At 39.7% G+C, this 21,213-nt stretch overlaps 2 protein-coding genes across 3 annotated transcripts; one reads left to right on the top strand and one right to left on the bottom strand.

The window, feature by feature from the left end:
• Positions 1–6,254: 6,254 nt before the first annotated feature.
• LOC125004334 (small integral membrane protein 28-like) lies at positions 6,255–13,711 on the top strand. 2 transcript variants are annotated; one of them, XM_047578868.1, is made up of 2 exons: positions 6,255–6,443; positions 12,882–13,711. In XM_047578868.1, exons 1-2 carry the CDS (start codon positions 6,276–6,278, stop codon positions 13,302–13,304), a joined length of 591 nt encoding a protein of 196 aa, XP_047434824.1. In that variant the 5' UTR covers positions 6,255–6,275; the 3' UTR covers positions 13,305–13,711. The 2 variants fall into 2 exon arrangements, with proteins under 2 accessions (XP_047434824.1, XP_047434825.1); XM_047578869.1 differs by lacking the exon at positions 6,255–6,443 and adding an exon at positions 7,088–7,904 and having other exon boundaries at positions 12,882–13,706.
• Positions 13,712–15,834: 2,123 nt separating this feature from the next.
• Positions 15,835–21,007, bottom strand: LOC125004285. The gene is made up of 5 exons (XM_047578784.1): positions 20,798–21,007; positions 17,824–18,300; positions 17,657–17,720; positions 16,430–16,474; positions 15,835–16,008 (listed from the first exon to the last, which is right to left on the bottom strand). The coding sequence occupies exons 1-5, from the start codon at positions 20,961–20,963 to the stop codon at positions 15,942–15,944; spliced, it is 819 nt and encodes a 272-aa protein (XP_047434740.1). The 5' UTR covers positions 20,964–21,007; the 3' UTR covers positions 15,835–15,941.
• Positions 21,008–21,213: the final 206 nt, after the last annotated feature.

Here is a 21,213-nt window from a genome sequence, read left to right as displayed (position 1 = left end):
AAACTTCTGTCATAAATACATACATCAATCATCAATCATGGGCAGGTTGGTGAACTGTTCATCTAGGTAGAAGTGGACAACTGGAGGAGGCCATGAAGACTGGGGTAGATGTAGTTTATGGAGCTCCTCAGGTCTGATACACAGACTCCAGACCATGAAGACTGGGCTGGTTGATGAGGCCACGACAGCAGATGTAGCTTAGAACTCCACAGGTCAGATATTCAGCACTCCAGACCAGAGACCCTCACAACAAGATGGAGGGAGGGAGGAGGATGAGAGTGAGACACGCGTTGGTAACAGGATAAAATATAAGAATTGAATAAAATTATTAAAGGACAGGAGCCAGAGAAGAGAGAGGAGAGGACATGTCCTCAGTGCATCGTCCCCCTGCAGCCTAGGCCTATAGCAGCATAACTAAGGGATGGTTAAGTCCAGCACTAACTATAAGCTTTGTCAAAAAGGAAAGTCTGAAGCCTGACCTTAAAAGTAGAGACGGTGTCTGCCTCCAGAACCCAAACTGGGAGCTGGTTCCACAGGAGAGGAGCTGAAGGCTCTACCTCCCATTCTACTTTTAGAAACTCTAGGAACCACAAGTAGACCTGCACTTAGAGATCGTAGTGATCTGTTGAGACAGGCAATGCCATCCAACAAAAGTAGGTGATTAGATAATGAATCTCTGACATGTTTTAGAGCCAAATACAATGACTTCTGTTTTGTCTGAGTTTAAAAGTAGAAAGTTACAGGTCATCCGAGCCTTTATGTCTTTAAGGTGCTTGGAGTTTAACCAGCTGATTAGTTTCATCTGGTTTCATGGATAAATATAACTGGGTATCATCTGCGCAGCAACGGAATTTAATGCCTTGCTTTCTAATAATATTGCCTAAGGGAAGCATGTATAATGTGAATAATATTGGTCCTAGCACAAAACCCTAAAGGAACTCCATAGCTTACTTTGGTACATATAGAAAAATTGTTGTTTACATGGACAAACTGGAATCTGTCTGACAGATATGATTCAACCCAGTCTAGTGCAGTTCCTATAATTTTGATCACACTTTCAAGTCTCTGTAGTAGTATATTGTGATCAATAGTGTCAAATGCAGCACTGAGATCTAGCAGGACAAGTATAGAGACAAGTCCATCATCTGAAGCCACGAGGAGATCATTGGTAACTTTAACCAGAGCTGTTTCTGTACTATGATGAGCTCTAAAACCTGGTACGTAAAATAAATGTAAAATAAATGAAATACTCTCAGTAATGAGTTATAGTCCTTTACACTTACAGTGTTGTAGGGGAAAACACACATGCATGAGGAATTCTGCAATAAAAACAAACAAACAAAAATGACTAAATAAATGAAACTAGATTTTAAAGACATAGATCTGAGTAAATCAACCTAAAAACACAATAAATAAGAAAATACATGCCAGGATAAATATAAGCAAACAGAATAAATGTTTGCTGTAAGTTACAAAAATAATGGACGAATAATGGAATGCATATAACTTATACAACGCACAATGGTTTGATCCATTATTGCTGTGTTTTATTTGGCCTTTTTTCACACTTTTTTTTTTTATTGACACATGCTTTTTCCTATTTCACCATAGCTCTGTTTATTAGTTTGTTGTTTTATGCCTTGTGTAAATATATTTTACAGTGTTGCAGGGAACACCGCTGTGGGATAAATTAAAGGATTATCTAATCTTATCTTATTTCAAAACTAGATTTTGCCATAAATTTGAGTAAATCACTTAAAAGCAGAATATATAAGCTTATATATTCAAAACATGCCTCCATTGTCTGTGATCTCATATTTTCAAATAGTTTGTCGTTTTATGTCTCATGTAAATTTGTGTTGCAGGAAACGTGCAGACTGTTTGGCTGGTTCTATTTTTGCATTAATTCCTTCATGGATTTACATCACATTTACATCTGTATGTCTGCAAAATGGCCCCTGTAGAAGAATCACCAAAAAAGCAGGCTTTAAAAGAAAAAGAAGTTAAAAAAGGAATCTTTTTTAGCCCAAACTAAAACATTTGTTGATGAAGCTGTTGAAAACTGAAAACACACTGAGGATTGTGTACAGTTAAGTTTGATTCAGATCCAAAGGCTTGCTGGTTTTAAGACAGCCCCCTTTCAGAATCAGAATCAGAATGACTTTATTGATCCCAGGGGGAAATTACTTTTCGTTACAGCAGCTCCAAGCCAAAGTGTAACAGTGTTTAGAACAAACTCAGGAACTCACCCACCTGTGAGTCACAGCGGCGAATGCATTCAGCCACTGGGGAGTGACAAGAAACCTGCTTTTCAAGTTATGTTTTTCCACATGGTTTAATTTGAATGACAGTCTAAAGCTGTTTAAAGTGTTCTCAATGTTACAAGAGAAAAAGAGCGTTACGTGTAAAAACCTGAATATGAATGTTTCAGGAATTTATTTTTGTTCTTCTTTCTCCCACAGTAAACTCCTGAACTTCTCTCTGGAAACTACCGGACTGATATGAAGTAAGTTATATACAAGATTATCTTAAAGAGCGAAGACTTGGGCCTGGACAGAAAGTAGTGCATTGTAAATGTATTCAAAGAGAACTTAAATCTAAAGAACCACTTGGATGAAAATGTCTTAAAGAAAACTCAAACAAGTCTTTCTTTTAGAGGAATCATGAACTTCACAGACCTCCTGTACACATTAACTAAGTCCACAGCCCCTCCATTCTCTTTGCTCCTCCCCTTTTACACAATTCTCTTTGACATTGCTTTTGTGTGTATGTTTTGTTTTAATCATTATGTTTCTGGCAGGTAAATGTGTCACTCAGGTCAGGTCAGCGGACTCTCTACCCATGATCCTCCTCTCCACTTCTGCACGCTCAGACCTGGCCCTCGTATTTTCCTGTCCACTCAGCTCGCCACGTGAGCAGTAATTACAGAGGACGATAATCCTGCAGCGACAAATCCAACACCACCACCACCACCACCACCACCCCCACCAGCTCCGATCCCCTCCCTCCTGGAAACACTGAGCATCCCACTGGGTCGACTCCAGACAGATGTTAGATAGACTTTCAGTCAGAGCAATATCTGGAATTCAATGGCATGAGATGAGATGAGATGAGATGAGATGAGATGAGATGAGATGAGATGAGATGAGATGAGATGAGATGAGATGAGATGAGATGAGATGAGATGAGATGAGATGAGATAAGACAAGTTGAGATGAGAGTGAGATTTTTATGTATGAATAGTGCTGTATGAATAACGATTGACTGACTGATTGATTAATTGGTTGATTGATGTGTAATGTAAAAATGAATGGTCCTAGCACAGAACCCTGTGGAACTCCATGACTGACTTTCGTATGAGAATGGGTCAAATCCAGTCAATATAAACATGACTTTTCCTTTCACACCACAATAAATAAATGGAATAATCATCCCGTCTGCTCCCTCTCATAATCTGCATGTGATGGAGCAGAAGACCAATACAACACAATAATAATGTTGTTTTTGGATTAGACAGAAATAATCCATGTGTCCAATTATTCCATCTGTCTGGAGCAGGTGAGTTCAGATTAACCTTGATCAATTAAAAGGAACTAAATGTAAAGGTAAAGGTAGGTAGGTAGGTAGGTAGGTAGGTCGGTAGGTAGGTAGGTGGAGTCCACAGAGTTTCTTAAGATTCCTGGAAGTTTAGATACAATAAAAATGAGAAATTTAAATGTTGGATATTTAATACATTTAACATAATTTCATCGTGTGATGATGGGTCATTAAACTAGAAGATTGTAAGTCTTGTTAAATTACATTAAAACCTGCAAAACATCATATTTTAATGTTTTCTGAAACAACACAACAAATCCCATTGGATTAAATTACGTCATGTCTCCACATCTCAGACTTACATAGACTTTATTGATCCACAAGGGAAACTTTGGGTAACAGCAGCTCAGTTGCACATTACAAAGGCAGAAAACCACAAGTAAAGAGGAAAGCAAAATAAGTATAAGACAATTATATATATATATATATATATATACACACATTCTTATGTACATAAGAATATAAAGAATAATAATTAAAAATTAAATACATTAAAAAGTATGGAAATAAATAAAATATAGATTTTTTAAAAAAAGAAAATATAAAAATAAAATAAATATATTAAATATCCAAAATAATGCAACTAATAAATATTAAATTAAATTAAACAAAATTAGCAAAAATATTTACAAGATTTGCTTATGTACAAGTGTACAAGAAGTACAGACAGCTATAAACACACACCATTTACGTAGGAAGAATAAATAAAGTGCAATAGTATGTATGAAAGAGCAACTTTTATCTGCGATAACTAATCAAACGCCACACGATGCATTTAAACCCTACGTTAAACTAATCTGCTTAGATAATTATTTTGTGGAATAATATGTAAAGGTGTTTCTTGCACCATTACATTAAAAGTTAACCTTCCCTATGGCCAGAAAACATTTTTAACCAAAACACCAAAAATAATTTCTCCTGACACTAACGACGATGATCTGAACCTTCCAATCACTTCAGCCGCTCCGTACAGTAAAACGTACAAATAAATCTCATGTTTAATCCGTCCTATGGGCATATAATCAAAACCCCATTTGCAGGTACGCGTTTTCTCTCTCGTGAGGATTAATGTAAGGACGCCACACGCCAGAGAACGACTCATGTGTCCGTCCACCCGTCTCTTTAAGCTTTAAGTTTCACACATGTGGAGATACTTCTGCAGACGTCTGACTCTTCCTAACCCTCGTAATGTAGATGAGCTACAGCTTCATTCATTATTAATACATCTTTTGTTAATGTGTACATCATGAGCAGTGGTCATTCATGCACTATGGAATGAATTTGATTATTTCCCTGATCTTGTTAACCCATCCTCATATCATCCTCGTGAATGGACAGTATTTAGACATTTGGGTGGTGACAATCTCAGATGGAGATAAAGTAAATATTCACATTGATATATCAGCAACAATGTAAAATATATTCTGACTGAAAGCTTTTCAACAATTTGCAAAATTTCCTCAACATTTATATAATTAACCATTTTGGAAATGGCTGCCAAAAGCCTGCAATGAATCCACCACGAGGCAGAATACAAATATCAGACTGTAGACAACAAGTGTTGATTGTGTGGTTGGATTTCACACATCTGGAGTTACTGAGCTAATTATTTATGTCACAATCGTAATATAGCTACACACAGGCACTATCAGCCACAACATTATGACCACTGACAACAATATAACAAGCAGCAAAATAATGATAATAATAAAATAAAATGAAATAATATAGATATCAGCCAACACTGGCATGTATCAATATAAAAAGTTTATCAGAAAAGTGCAACAGAAACACTTTTTTGGGTGTTTCCTCGTCACTGGAGATGAGATAAGATGTTATGAGAGTTACAGCAAACCTTTCAATGGAAACACGTACAAAACGTAATTGTACTCAAAATTTCAAAACTGTAATGGAAACACGGCTAGTTACCCACTCAGTAGCGGTTTGTGAGAGTTTTTTCTGAGAGAAGCTGCAGCGGGGAACCACTTAAAGACAAAGCAAAAATAAATGAATAAATAAATAAAACGTAAAGAACATCACAAGGTGTTGACCTGACAAATTCCAAATTCACTAGATCCCAAACTGTGTATGTATGAGGCCCCTCCCCTCGAACCACACACAGCAAATGTGAGTTAAAATGGTGTTAAATGGTGTTAAAATGTGAATTGGTGTCAGTGGTGTCACGACGAGCTCTGAACCTGGATGTGACAGCTCAGGTGTTAATTCATTAGCCCCGCCCATTTATTATAGCCGCACCTGGATAGTCATCCTGAGAACTACCGACAGACTTTTACAGGTGAGAGAACTTTGGTCTGGTGAGTAAATGTTATTCCTTTTGTTTATAATGTTATGTTTGATGTTAATATTGACTGTCCCGTACAGCACTGTATCAGAAAACCAAGCTAATGCTAACATTTGATTCCTTCAGTTAGTAAATATGCTAATTCATGGACAATTACACGGTAAACTGAAGTATGTTGTCACATTTGTTACAGCCGATGGCAGAAACAGTAGCTAACATAACAGAAACAGCGACCAAGTAAACAAAGACTCCGTATAAATGTGTTGGTGTTAACATGTTTGGCACAAGGGAGACCTATTCATGAGTTTCACGGTGACGTCACACCGCCTCAACGGCGCCATCTTTAGGACCGTCAGATACCGGAAGTACGCTGTCAATGTGCAGTTTATCTGCTGTGCGGTCGGCTGCGATAGAGCTAAGACTAAAAATACAGGACTTACGTTTTACAATATCCCCAGAAACAATGTCTGAAGACAGAGGTGGGTCGCTGCCATTAAAAGGAATCACTGGACTCCCACAGAACACTCTGTGCACTTCATCTCAGGTAAGTTATGTTTACGTACGTAGCCAAGCGTTAGCATGCTAACAATCGCAATATTAGTCACAGAATAAAAATAGCCGCGATAAATCAACGCTTCAGTATTGTTTCAGATAATTAAGATTACTTCGTTGTGTTTAATTTAGATTGAATTACTAGTTAGTTTAAAAAAAAAAAAAAAAAAAAAAACAAGCTAGCAAATGTAACGTTCGTGGTAGTTTTAATCCGCCAGAAAGCTCGTAAAGTAGTAAATAAATACATAACTTACCTTTCTAATGATCAAAAACATTTTTTGGTCCTCCAGGTGATAAAGTTTTGCCTCGGTGACCCAACCTGAGGTGAAGTACCGGTGTAGGGGGGATTATGAATTAGATAAATTGTATATGTCAGCAAAGGACACATTTGGCAAATTTAAGGCAGATTGAAGGGGAATTAGCATTTCAAGGGCAATTAAACAGGGATCGAAACCCAAAATACCAGTTTTCTTTAAATAGCGTTGTTTTTTGGAAGATGAAAGATGCGCATTTGCCCTTTGACTGGCCATTTTTCTCCGGGACCGGGTGGTGGCGCTAGGTCCTAAATGGCCTTTTAATGGCAGCGACCCACCTCTGTCTTCTTTCATTGTTTTTTGGGGATATTGTAAAACGTAAGTCCTGTATTTTTAGCCTTAGTTCTATGGCAGCCGACCGCACAGCAGATAAACTGCATATTGACAGCGTACTTCCGGTATCTGACGGTCCTAAAGATGGCGCCGTTGAGACGGTGTGACGTCACCGTGAAACCCATGAATACACAATATTAGTGCTGCTATACTCACTCTTCTAAAGACTAAAACACCCGGTTCTAACTGATCTTGGACCTCATGGACCGGTTTGGTCCCCACATCTCCACCAGAACAAGAACGCACATGTCACAAGAAACACATCAACATCTGCCCGTGGGAGTGGGTTTCCTCCTCCAGTGTGAGCTCCACGTGCCCGAGGGCTCGTTGTAGAGACGTGTGCGGCCTTTCACCACCACCACAACCAACACACGCAGTGACACGCGACCCCTGCTCATACATACATACGTCCACTCGCTGGTCTCACTCTGCCTGGGATGTGGGCCAGCTGCACATCTGTAAATCCCACCACTGGCCTGAATCCTACCGCTCCGCTGCATGTGTGAGCATGTGAGCAGCTTCTTACCCCGTCGCCCCTCCCTATACTACCCCTCCCCACCCCCCCACACACACACACAGAGGGCCATCTCCTCCGTTTACAACCTCTGGACCAGCAGCTGGATGCTTTAGTTGATCTCCATCCACTGTCGGCGCGTATTCCTCCGTCCTCCCGCCCCGTCCACACATCCACACATCCCCCGGGCGTCATGCGGGCGCTACTGGACAGCAGCTGGATGAGGTTCGGGCCGGCCGGCCGAGGGTCGTACGACTGGGTGACGGGATCCCCCTCGACTCCGGAGCAGCAGGTGTGTAGAGCTCGGGCTCGGCTCAGCAGCTTAAACACGACACGTTCGCCCAGTAATCTCCCAAAATGCCGCTTTGTTTTTGCTTCTTCTTCTTCTCGTAGATATTTAAAGTCGGTGTGATTCTTTGGTTCTAGATGTATCGATGAGCGTGCGTTAAATCCTCACGTTAAATCCGCACGTTTAAATCCACACGTGACGAAGAGTTTATCTTTTTAAGCTCTTGATCACGTCACATTACTTGGCTTCGATCGGCTCGTTTGTCTCCTCTAGGAAGTTTTAGTCCGTGCTCCCTTTACATCTTTAGACTAAACGTCTGGATGCTGGACCCTGGAAACAGAAGATGTGTATGAATGAACATTTAATAATCATCAACACTCTAAACCAGGGCTCTTCAACATTTTTCAGACCAAGGAACCCAAACTGATGACAGATTAAGTAGGGACCCTCTACCTACTACATGTGTTCTGTAGCCCTGTGCTATTTATAAATACACATTATTATTTTCATCGTGCATTAAATATTAAGTTATTCTAATGATACACAGGTTCTGATATCATTTGATTTATTTATTTTATTTCAAATATGTACAGCCCATTTACTAAAACATGTTGCATCCAAGTTCATGTGAAGAAATTTAAATTTGTGTGCGCTCTAAGGTGACAAACATGAGGTCTGCGGGCCAAAAGCAGCACAAATACATATATATATATATATATATACACACAAAAAATGTCCAATCCTGCCAAGGATTTTGCGACCCCCCCCCCATGCAGTACCTCCACAGCTTCATCAACACCTGTTTTAAGGAATAAACAGTGAAGCTGCTCAGGATCAAATCTGTGAATCTTACTCCAGAGTTTAACAAACATGTGGTTTCGCCTCATATGCATTTTAAAAATAACAAAATAATCTGAAGAATGTTTAATTTCGTCAGTTTTCCCTCCACGAGAAGAATTAAGAGTCGTGCAACAGATGGTCTGAACCTCAACATCACGTAGTCAGATTAAAAGAAAAGACGGAAAAACACTAAATCTGCTTCGCTCTAAGTGAAAAGAACAAAACTGAAACTGGTTTAATGACCAACGGTTCTCACTCTTGTTTGTTAATGAATAAAATTGTTACTTCGTATATTTATTCATTTACTTCCAGTGCCTGAAGAATTTTGCGCGAGGCCGTGGCTCCTAGTTTTACCTGATTAAAAACTGAATTGAAAAAAAAGAAAAGTTCAGACGTTCTGCAGAGATTTTAACTGATGACTTTCTGTGTGTTCCACATTTCTACATAAAAATGACTCAAAACGTCCTGAAAGTAGATAAATATAACACAATCCAACTAAAGAAACAACAATAGTCTCACACAATCCCAAATATTATCATGAAATAGTTGTTTTTTGTGTTTCAAAAGGTGACACAAACAAATACGAATGATCGTTTTTTGTTTAGTGTTGCGTTAAGTTCCTTTCTTTTAGACAACTTTTAAAATGTGCTGGTTTCATATAATAATATTTAATATTAATATAGACATGAAGCCCGGCAGCAAAAATGGCGTCTTTTAATAAAACCACAACCTTCTTATTTGTAATATACTCTCACTGGCCACTTTATTAGGTACACCTGTTCAACTGCTTGTTAACACAAATAGCTAATCAGCCGATCACATGGCTGCAGTTAAATGTATTTATTCATGTAGAGGTGATCAAAACAACCTGCTGGAGTTCAAACTGAGCATCAGAACGGAGAAGAAAAGGGATTTAAGTGACTTTGAACGTGGTCTGGTTGTTGGTGCCAGACGGGCTGATGGTCTGAGTATTTCAGAAACTGCTGATCTACTGGTATTTTCACACACAACAATCTCTAGGGTTTACAGAGAATGGTCCGAAAAAGAGAAAATATCCAGTGAGTGACAGACTGGTTGGAGATGATAGAAAGGCAACAGTAACTCAAATAACCACTGGTTACAACCAAGGAATGTAGAATAACATCTCTGAACACACAACACGTTGAACCTTGAAGAAGATGGGCTACAGCAGCAGAAGACCACACCCGGGGCCACTCCTGTCAGCTAAGAACAGGAAACTGAGACTACAGTTCACACAGGCTCACCAACACTGGACAATAGAAGATTGGAAAAAGAAGATTGTTGTCTGGTCTGATGAGTCTGGATTTCAGCTGCGACATCCGGATGTCAGGGTCAGAATTTAAACAACATGAAAGCATGGATCCATCCTACCTTGTATCAACGGTTCAGGCTGGTGTTGGTGATGTGATGGTGTGGGGGGATATTTTCTCCTTAGTACAAACTGAGCATGGTTTAAATGCCACAGTCTACCTGAGTATTGTTGCTGACCATGTCCATCCCTTTATGACCACAGTGGACCATCTTCTGACGGCTACTTCCAGCAGGATAATGCACCATGTCACAAAGCTCATATCATCTCAAACTGGTTCCTTGAACATGACAATGAGTTCACTGTACTCCAATGGCCTCCACAGTCACCAGATCTCAATCCAACACCTTTGGGATGTGGTGGAACGGGAGATTCACATCATAGATGTCAGCTCAGGTGATGATCATGCAGCAGAAAGTGGGCCACGCACTGTTTATTATTTCTGAGATAACCTGTCTACTCAGAGGGAACTAACATGATGTGATCATCTCATTATCTTTCTGCGTTTTTTTTTTTAATAAACATTTAAAAAGCTGAGCCGCCGTAGTAGTCGGGACGAATTCACCCTGAACAGGCCTGAACACACCTGGGCATTAGTGACGAGGCTGTTTTCTCCTTCACGCTTAATCTCTGACTTTTAGGACAACAACGCTCGGTGCGACACTCAGACTGATTGAGAATTAGTCCTGCAGAGGTGCTTTCTCATCCAGGCACCATTAACTAATAGCTTGGAAAAAAAAAAAATTGGGACATCGTGGTGGGAGGTGGTGAAGTGAGATGAGCAGCTCAGAGGAGATCACACAAAACAGTCTAGGCTTCTGCGATGTTAAAGAGGGAACGTTTCATTTTATTGTTCATTCACTTTGTTAAAGTTTGTTTTAACTATGTGGTGATTGTGAAAAGACTGAGTCGCTCTCAGGCTGCAGGACGATACTGGAAGAATTAAAGCACTGGATGTTCTCAGTCAACAGGTTTTGATTTAATCTAATTTCAGGCAGATTTACATGTGTGATACCACTGTATCAGATTATACCCACTGAACACTCACACAAAGTTTCACACTGCACATCAGCTTGAAACTGACTCATGTAAACATTATTTATCATAATTTATTATTTTACGCAGCCAAAACACTAAGCAAATCCTAGAAAAGCCATTAAAACATTAACATTAATGAATAAATTAAGATATTTGGAATTTTGGGTCCTTTTATTTCTAGTGATCCACTAATGAAGGTCATGGTTTTATTCAAAGACACCATTTTTTGTTGCTTTGTGTCTATATATATTATTACTTCTGAAACACATTTTTCCACAGACATCTCATAATAACATTTAAGACCCTTCCACCTACAATAGATACGAATAGAAAAACCTTTATTTGTCCCACAATGAGGGAAGCGGTTTGCGACAGGATACATAGGGACAGAAAAATAACAAGAATAAAGAGTGGACCGTGTAAAAGATAAATAATAAGACAAAAGTAAAATAAAATATAATAAACTATACCAGTATTGGCATATTATATACAAAAACTACTGAATTGCAACAATCATAATTGGATTGTAACACAAAGCACCTACAGGAGGAGGAAGAGAATCTTTTTCCACGGTTTTATTAAAAACATAATCACCAAACTGAAACATACAACACAAACACACTGAGTCACACAATGATCAGTCCACGTTAGAGTCACATGTGACTTTAGCCTGTGAACACGGGCCGACCTGTTAATACCTCATGATGTCTGATACCGACTTCCTTTCCGAGACGATACTGAGGAAAATTCAGGCTGGTATCGGTGATATCGATCCGATACTTTGTCTAAATAAACCCTAATGTGTGTGGCAAACCTAAAAACACAAGTGTATTAGAAATAGTAAAGAATACAAGATTAATTTTTTTTAATAATTATTATATATAATATTAAACCTCCCTCCTCATTCCAGTATTTTTCACACAGTCCTTTACATCTGTGACTTTAGGAAAATCATTACAAACTTACGCTAATTATAGGCCCAACCCTAAGAGACGTGTTGTTAAATGACGTGTTTCAACCTTTAACACCAACTGTAGTTTTTTGTTGTTGTGTTTTGCATGAAAATCTTTTCTAATTTTGAAAAGTTTATGATAAGAATACGCTTTATGTTACGATTATTGATATATATACCTTCATATACATTATGTTGTGGTAAAATCACGTGTTTCGCATATGATACAACTGCCCCAGTGCCAATTGTATAATTATATCTAAAAGATTAAAACGATGCCTGAGTTCATTCCTCATCCATTTTTGATGTTCACTTGGTAATTATTGTCTCGTGTCATCCTCGGTAAATTTCCAGAAATGCAAAAATATGAGGAAATGGTTCTTAAACATTCATTTAGCTGGTTTACAGGTCAAAAAGTTTATTTTAAGTCAGGCCTTACAGGTTTAACTTGCATTCACAGTTTAAACTGTGCAGATTCACACGTGAATGTGATATAAAAGTGTGTTTCGTGGCTTCCTTGTCACTGTCTGCACATGCTGGTGTGAAGGGCTTGTACACGTACCTGCTATAAGTGCAGGTGTAAGTGCAACAACACAAAAAAAAAACAGGAAAAATGTCCTTATGCTGATTCATTTTAGACGCCGCACATGACATTGCTTGGCCCAGTCTACACATTAACAAACCGCATGGTTTCCCCAGTGTGAGCACCTGGGTCTAAAGATACTGACACCTACTGGCACAAATGTGCACAACACCCACAATTTGGCTCCGACAAAATGTGAAATGTTTTTATAAATCAAACTTCCTCCTGGATCTCCAGGCCTACGACTGGACTGAGCTGGAGCTGGGGGAGGACAAAAGGTCGGAGCTGGCCGTCTACATCATCCTCCCCGCGGCCTCCGTCCTCCTGCTGCTCCTCCTCGTCGGCCTGACGTACGCCCGCCGCTCCCGCGGAAAGCTGAGCCTGGCCAACATCATCGCCCTGGACCTGCAGGACGCGGAGGGCGGCGCCGAGATCCTCTCCTCCCTGACCCGCAACGCGGAGCGCCACACCAGCACCAGCTCCGACGGCTCGGACGGCGTCTTCGTCATGGTCTACCTGCCGCCGCCCTACGAGGAGACGCTCACCAAGATCACCAGGGCGGCCAGCCTGTCCAGCTCCAGGGACGCAGAGTCCATGAAGACAGAGGACCTGGAGGCCAAGCTGTGTCCTGAGCTCAAGTCCAGCGGTCGCTACGTGTGACACGGTGTTCATACTAGAAAAAAAAACATTACGATTCAAATGTTTGGTTTTTTTTATGACCTCATGTGTAAAATACACCCATTTAACCTCTAATCATTCCTGCCTTCCTGCGAAACACACCCCCCCTTCTTTTTAGGACGTACCCAAAGTAAACTCAATGCTGTGCACGAACATGTCGGAGCTCATTCATGGTCTTTGTCTTGACTCTGAAGTTTGTATCGCAACTCAAAGTGGTTTTGTTCTTGTGTAATCAAAGTTGGCACACACTTAAAAAGTAAGAAGAAGTTGTTGGGTCTGTCTGGTTTTTTTTTTGTTTGTTTTTTTTTAGCCTGAACATGCACTTACTGAGTTTCCCACGTCTTCCTGCTGACGTTTCACAAGATCTAATATATGATTTAATATATGCGTTCTAGATTAAACTTGGCCTGGGGGCATTTATAAATATACATTCTTATTATCATTTAATATTAAGCTTTTAATATTAACCCCTTATCCCTCTACTAAAATATGTTGGATTCATGTTCAGGTGTATTTAAAGAAATGTAAATTTGATATATATATATATATATATATAAAATGACTAATCAACCAAAGATTATGCGACCCCTCTTGCAGTGCCCCCTGTTGAGGACCTATGGTGCAAACCCACAGAAACAGTAGGGGCCTCAAAATTTGAAATGGATGCAGGTTGTGTTAAGTTTGTATTAACTGCGTCACGCAGGAACAATTCAACCCGACGGCGACATCTCTCTATAAAATACAGTAAATTACAGAAGCAGAATTGGAGAAAAAAATCCTTACCCTCTGTAGTTCAGGTAGATAAAGGCTTCAGTCACATTTAAGTAAAATGATCCTATTTCTATAATTGTCATATGATCTTTTTTATCTTGATTTTATTTTCATAGACCCCTTGTAATTACACCGCCGACCACTAGGGGCTCGCTGTTGAGAATCGCAGAATGTTAAAGGGTGAATAGCCACCTCTGCGGCTTCATGAAGATTTCTAGTCTGTTTTAGTTCATAATTGTAGCTTTAGAGAACGTTTCGGTGACGGAGACAAACCAGCTCCTGTGACGTCACTTTGGACGTATTCAGGGCCTCGCATGTGAGGAAAGAGGAGCATCCCACCACTGAAGAACAAAAAAATAAAAAAGCTAAAAGACACAAATGTAACAGTGGCAGACAGTGTTGCTCTGTGTCTGGTTGTCTCCAGTGTCCACAAAACATTTTCATGAATAATAAATTATGTTAAAAACTTTCAGGACTCCACCGATTTGTGTGGTCGGAGACGATGTCACAGAGTCTAATCAGATGCTTGTCGTGTGTTGGACACACAGGAGGATTTGATGAAGCTCATTAAAAAAAAAAAGGATGTTTTAAAGATGCTTTATTTTGTGGGCCACAAATATCTGCACATAATGTCATGACACTCAACAGGATCCATAATCTGAGAAGTTAGATGTTGAGATGTTACAATAAAGAACCAGCTCTCTGGTTTCTGTCCTGTGTGACTGTTATTTTCCTGACTCTGCAAGATGTTAGAGTAAATAATATACGCCGATCAGGCATAACATTATGACCACCTGCCTAATGTTGTATAGGTTTGTCTTGTGACTCATCAGAGAATGGACATGGGCCTTTCGAGGGCGTCTCAGGATGTTGTTAGTTTGGTGATCTAGTGAATTTAGAAGCCAGGTCAACACCTTGTGCTCTTCTTCATGTTTTCCCCGAGCTGTTCTTAAAGATTTTTGCGTGTGTGTGTCAGGCTGCATCTTGCTGCCGTCAAGGAGAGTCATTGTTAAGAGTATAGTGTGACCTCTAGTGCCCACAGTGAGGAATAACAACAACAACATAGTTTCAACATAGTAGCCACTGAATCTCAGAATAACATAGAATAAATAAAATACTCAACAATGTCAGAGACCATAAGTATTAAATATATATGAATTAAAATGAAATGTGGAAGACGACACAGGTTTTATTATATAACACAAGGACAAGATAGGAGAAGATAGCGTGAGATAGGACAGGATAGATAAAGAAAAGATAAGACAAGATAAGATAGAATAAAACAAGACATGACGAGACACAACAAGGAGCGAAGAGACAGGAAACGAAGACAAGACTGAATAAGAAGAGACAAGACATGATAGGACAAGACAAGTTTAAGAGATAAGACACTGCACTTATTAGCTTTTAATTCAACAGATTTCTCTTGCTCCTTGTATTTATATATATATATATATATTTCTGGTATTTATTTAGTGTTGTTAGTGCGGTTGAGAAGCAGCTGAACTGCTGCTTTCACTGTGAAGATGACAACTAGGACTCAGGGGACACATTATTAATCTTATTCTAAGCAAAGAGCAGATATGTGGGAGTCTGGTCCAACCTTATATCTACATTATATCTGCTCAGGTCCTTTGGTTTAAAAGCTAACGTTGCCATCTGTGATCCCCCGACTCTCTATTGTATCAGAATGCTTCACGCATGAATACGAAGTAGAGACACAATGAATGAAACAACACGGTAAAACATGCTTGGTTTTTATTATTATCCTAAGTCATTGGCAACTCATTTGACGGGAGATTAATTGTGGAAGCGATAGATGTGGCGCAGAATGGATTATTTTTATATTCAGCATTCAGCAAAGTATTCGGAGGCTTGTACATCTCTGCAACGTGCCTGGAAGATGAGTCTGATCCTGCAGATAAACACAGAGGAAATCATTGATTCAGTCCATTAGTGTTTGAAGCATAGACTGTATATAAATATGGACGATGCATCCCCACTTACACACCAGTTACAAAGGAATGTTGGATTACACACTGAATTTGGTCCAAGTTCCGCCCACTAACATGGAGGGGGTGGAGCTTATGACCTGTACTGCAGCCTACAGCCACAAGGGGGAGCTGTACCTTGGCTTCACCCTCCATATTTATACAGTCTATGATATAGAGTTTAAAGCAACATGTGGGTAACTGCAGGTCTGATTTGCTCAAATGAGCTCGGCTCCACTCAGCAGGTAAAAGAAAACCCTGTGACCCTCACATTAAATTCAGTAAATCATTCATTAAATTCTGTTGGGTTGTAAAGGTAAAGAACAGATAAAGATCATGACTCACTCTTTTCTTAGCTCCTTCCAGTTGGGGTCTGAGAAGCCATTGTCACTGTGGAAACAATGAGAGCGTGAATATAAACGTAAAGCAGCTTAATTATGTCAGAGTTCAAAAACGCAGCAGTGGAGGATGAATTCAGATCATCTTTAATTAACGTCATCACAAACGACCAAGGTAAAGCAGAGGTACACATTTAAGAGACCAGATCTGGAAGTGGTCAAAAAACAAAATGAAAAATGACTCATTGATTATAACAACTGACTTAAATCTCCTCCATTTGCTCTGAATCTGTCTGACTGTGGATTATTTGTGGCTTCCAAACTCTTTAGAGATGATGAGCAACAACAGCTCACTTCAACTTCAACACTTCAACAAAAACATGTGTTGTAAAGATCAGACTGAGACAAATCCCTGATTTATTTAAACTGGACCAGGAAAAATGCAGATTATCAGATCAAATTAAGGACAACTGGACTCCAAACGAACTAGAATGGATTTAGAAAAGTGGATTAGCCTCAGTTTCAGTTAGTTTCAGTTAGTTTTAGGTCATTTAGTTAATGATAAATGTAGCTAAATAAAAGATGCTAACGCTAAGAGCTTCACTGAGAAGTAACGTTAGCCATATAATACTGTAGCATCTGATAGGGTTTTAAAAGGATAACAAGGAGTGATCGCAAATATTCAGTTTATTGTTTTATTGTTATTTATTGTTGGAACTGAAATAGTTACTGTCGACTGTAACTACGCCAAAACAAACATCCACAAACTTTAATTGAATTTATTATTTTTCTTCATAATGCAGTGATCCATTTACTTCTCTGTTCTTTGACAGATATCTGTAAAAATATATCTCTGACTGCTTTATAAATCTTAACTCTTTTGATTCAGTCAATCACACGATAACTCTTCAACCATTTGCCTGTGATTCAACCTAATGCTGTCACTTTATGCCGTAACCATGGAGACTTCGCTGACTGAGACGTCACGTTCATACTCTATTCAAGTCACTATTAGTTGTATCGTCCGTTAATTGATGTTTCTTTGTGATTTATTTTCATTGCTGTTTTAGAATTCATACGTGGTGGTAGCTAGGGCACAATGTTACACATGTCGAACGTTACAATTCAACAAAGATATGTGTTAATAAATAAATAAACAAATAAAGGTCCAATATTTAGTTTAGTTCCATCTCTGCATAAGCCACATGACGAGCTCCCACCGGGGAGAACTTACACGAGGCTGGTGAGGATCTTCAACACGCAGCCGATGTCGTCCGATATGTCGTCATCAGTCAAGTCTGGAAACAAAGCAAGAAGTTCAGTCAGTTTAAAGCAAAGACTGAACAGCACAAAGTTAATCACGAGGCCGTGCACGTTTGCAGATCAAAACTGAAAACTCACTGGCACAATCCATCCCGCAGATGTTTGACGATGGCGTCGTGTCGTTGGCGTCGCTGCAGACCACTTTTCCACAGAACTGGAAGAGGCCATAAAGGGTGCAGGGTTCGTCGTCCTCCCCGCTGTGGGGGAGGCGGGAGGGCCTCGCGTGGCGCCGTTCTCGAGGGAGGGGCTTTGCTGTGCTGTGCTCCTCCTCGTCACTGTGGACGGGACTGAGGTGATGCACAGGGAGGGTTCGAGGTGGAGGCCGCGTCCCGGGCTGATTCCCTCGGGTACGGGGCCGGACAGTGCTGAAAGGGCTGTCCACCTCCGCCAGGGTGAAGATGCCGGCATAGGACGTGTCCCTCTTCTCCCGACTTTGTTTTCCTCCACTCTCTCCACTCTCCCCGCTCTCCCCACTCTCCCCACTGCCCTGTCCACGGGTCAGCTCAGTCACCAGACTGGTATTAAAGTCTGAGGCCATCTCCGTGTAGCAGACAACTGAAAGTATAAGAAGAGAAAAATGAACAAATCATCTTCAAATGTTTTACTACATCAACTGCAGACGTCCGCAATTACCAGAGGTTCTGATTTATGACTCCATGATGACCTCACTAAAAAGGTTCAGCTTGGACCAGATTGTGAACACTCACGTTCTCCAGAAGGTGAACACTATGGGCAGCGTTACATCTTTATCTAGCACAGCAGTTAAAACTTCATGCTGTATAAAAAGTGGATACCATGACAGTTCCTGTGGTGGCCATTTTAGGTAGTTAATATGATGTTGACACGTGTTCAAATGTCAATTTTTTTTTTTTTTGATAAGTTTTGTTTCTTCAAAAAAGAGCAAGAATTATGAACCAAAGCTCCTACAATGAACCGTCAAACTCACTCTTCATTAACAGTTCCTCTAAAGTGAAGTCGAAGCAACTAGAGCTCCCCCTGATGGCTGGAGGCTGCAATATCAGTCATAAGCTCCTTCCCCTCAGTGTTATTGGGCGGGACAAGAGCCAAAATAAAACACTAAAATACAAGTCAAATGATTTTTATTTATTTATTTATTTAAATCAAATTTAAGTATCTGTCATTTTAGGTAGTTAATATAATGTTGACACATGTTCAAGTGTCAAGTTTTTGTTTAAGTTTTGTGTCTTCAAAAAAGAGCAATAAGAACTGCGAATGAAAGCCTCTACAATGCATCATCAATCCCACGGTTCATGAACTGCTCCTCTAAAGTGAAGCCAAAGCAACTAGAGCTCCCCCCGGTGGATGGAGGTTGCAGTCTCAGTCATAAGCTCCTCCCCCTCCATGTTCGTGGATGGGACTTGAGCCAAAATAAAACACTAAAATACGCATCAAATGCGTTGTTTTTCAAGGACGGTTTCAGGTAGTTAAACTTTTTTTCTGAGAAGCTTCATTTTAGTTATTTGATGCTATCAAACAAAAAACAATTCAGTGTATAATCCAACATTTCCTCATAACTGGTGGAGGTAGAGCGGAGCGTAGTGTTAATTATATGAAGTGGAACTGGAGGAAGTGTGGGCGGGGCATCGATAGCATGGCTCCACCCTCAAACTGTACTGATCAGACGCTGGGTGCAAAGTTACAAGATAGCGCCACGCATCAGTTTGGCCAATGTGTCAAAATTATCATTTACAGTCTATAGTTAAAACCAAATGTTAGCGTGCTCCCACTCAGGCTACTTAGTATTTAGTATAAAATCTTCCTTGCTGTTTGATTAAAAGTTGAAGGAAAGTTGTTTGAATGTGTCCTGCAAGCAATGCACCCTTGCAAAAAATATTTAAAAATATATATATATATATATTTGCAGAAAAGTCAGGGATAAACGATTTCAGAAAAGGAGGATTACGATCTCCTTCTACTTTAAGACAGGAAATTAAGCTAAACTTCCTCAGATACTGCACATGTACGAATGTGTCCTCAAATAAATGTTGAGAAAGGATTCTTCTACAGGGACAGTCCACGCTTGTTGGACTTCTTCCTTCAAAGGTGTGTTTGGACATAGTGTCCTGCTGCAGAGGGTGGAGCGTGTCATTTTTATAAAGGCGTCGAGTAACGACGCAGCACATAAAAAATGTGTTGGAGTAAAAGTATTCTAAAATATATAGTGAAGTAACAGTAGGAAGTAGGAGAAAGAAACTAATACTCTACAGCATTTTAGTACTTAAGCACAGTAGTGAAGTAGTAGTACTTCCTTGTCTTACCAGCCTAACAGCCTCCTTCAGACATTATTTGGCAACCTGCATTTTTTATTTAGCAACTTTCTGCTTTTTGTTGGTTTTGAGCTTCTCTAAAATCCTTTCTGGGAATTTGTTTTCCTCCTGAATGTCTTAAATTCTCATTAGTCTGGTCTCAGATTATTATTAGACCCCATATGTCCAAAATGTCTCGTAGAGTTTCTTAAAGACGTTTCATCTGAGTAGCTTCTTAACTTCTAAAGTCCTTCTAATGTAGGAGTTGGGGTTTAAATAGGAACATCTTCCAAGGTTTTTATTTTGTACAATTTTTAAAAATATACAGAAAATATTACATAATAATAATAATAATAATAATGAAACAGAGGCACATTTGAAGCCTCCGCCTTATAATATTATTATAATATATTAATATTACAATGTCATGTTGCTATAAAACACAAAACATCAGAAAATATCACTAATGAAACTTAATGGTGACTAAAAATAACAATAATGTAGAAATAAAAACAGAAAATGCCTCATCTCACATGAGAGTGGGTTAACAAATGATTTTGATGCTTCCCTTATCATTTTTTGGGGATATATCGTGACCTGACCTATAAGGATAAATACTATGTTTAAAAGAAGGAAAGAAAGCTAGACTAGCCACTTATAAACTCCATTATGGCTGCAATAACTCATCTTAAATCCTCACATTTCGTCCAAATTGCGAGTAATTATTTTAAACCCATAAACAGCCCGATTTAGTAAATAAAAAGTATAAAACAGTCCGTACGTACTCTTGGCCACCAGGTTCTGCCCCACCAGTCCAGAGTTCTTGGCCTTTTCCGGCAGGTTGGTCATCGCCTGCACCAGCCGGTCCCTCAGAGCACATTTGGACACAATCCGAGCTCCAGCCAGACCAGAACCCAGCAGACCCAGAACAAACACAAGCAGCAGCCTCATCTTGACTCCAACAATCAAACTCAAAATGTGACATGATACCCACAACTATCTATCTCTATATATACACACTATCTGCAGAGACATCTTTTGTTCTCCTCAGATAAAGGCCACTCCCAAGGCTCTCACGCTGAACAATGTTCACACCAAATCTCATGCACGGCTCCGGGCGTCTCAGCTCTAAAGAGGTCGGTGGAGGAAATCGATACGTCTGCTCGAAAACATCTTTTCTCATTTGCGGGCGACGCCTTCG

Source organism: Mugil cephalus, chromosome 2, assembly GCF_022458985.1.
Source record: "Mugil cephalus isolate CIBA_MC_2020 chromosome 2, CIBA_Mcephalus_1.1, whole genome shotgun sequence".
NCBI classification, from domain to species: Eukaryota; Metazoa; Chordata; class Actinopteri; order Mugiliformes; family Mugilidae; genus Mugil; species Mugil cephalus.
This window is presented reverse-complemented; position numbering and strand designations above follow the sequence as displayed.

Excerpts from the sequence above, each read along its gene's own strand:
- LOC125004285 (XM_047578784.1), bottom strand. The coding sequence starts at position 20,963 with ATGAGGCTGCTGCTTGTGTTTGTTCTGGGTCTGCTGGGTTCTGGTCTG. Across the intron at positions 18,301-20,797 it reads GCAGAACCTGGTGGCCAAGA|TTGTCTGCTACACGGAGATG; the intron begins GTACGTACGGAC and ends TTATACTTTCAG. Across the intron at positions 16,475-17,656 it reads AAGATCCTCACCAGCCTCGT|TGACAATGGCTTCTCAGACC; the intron begins GTAAGTTCTCCC and ends TTGTTTCCACAG.
- LOC125004334 (XM_047578868.1), top strand. The coding sequence starts at position 6,276 with ATGTGCAGTTTATCTGCTGTGCGGTCGGCTGCGATAGAGCTAAGACTA. Across the intron at positions 6,444-12,881 it reads CTCTGTGCACTTCATCTCAG|GCCTACGACTGGACTGAGCT; the intron begins GTAAGTTATGTT and ends CTGGATCTCCAG.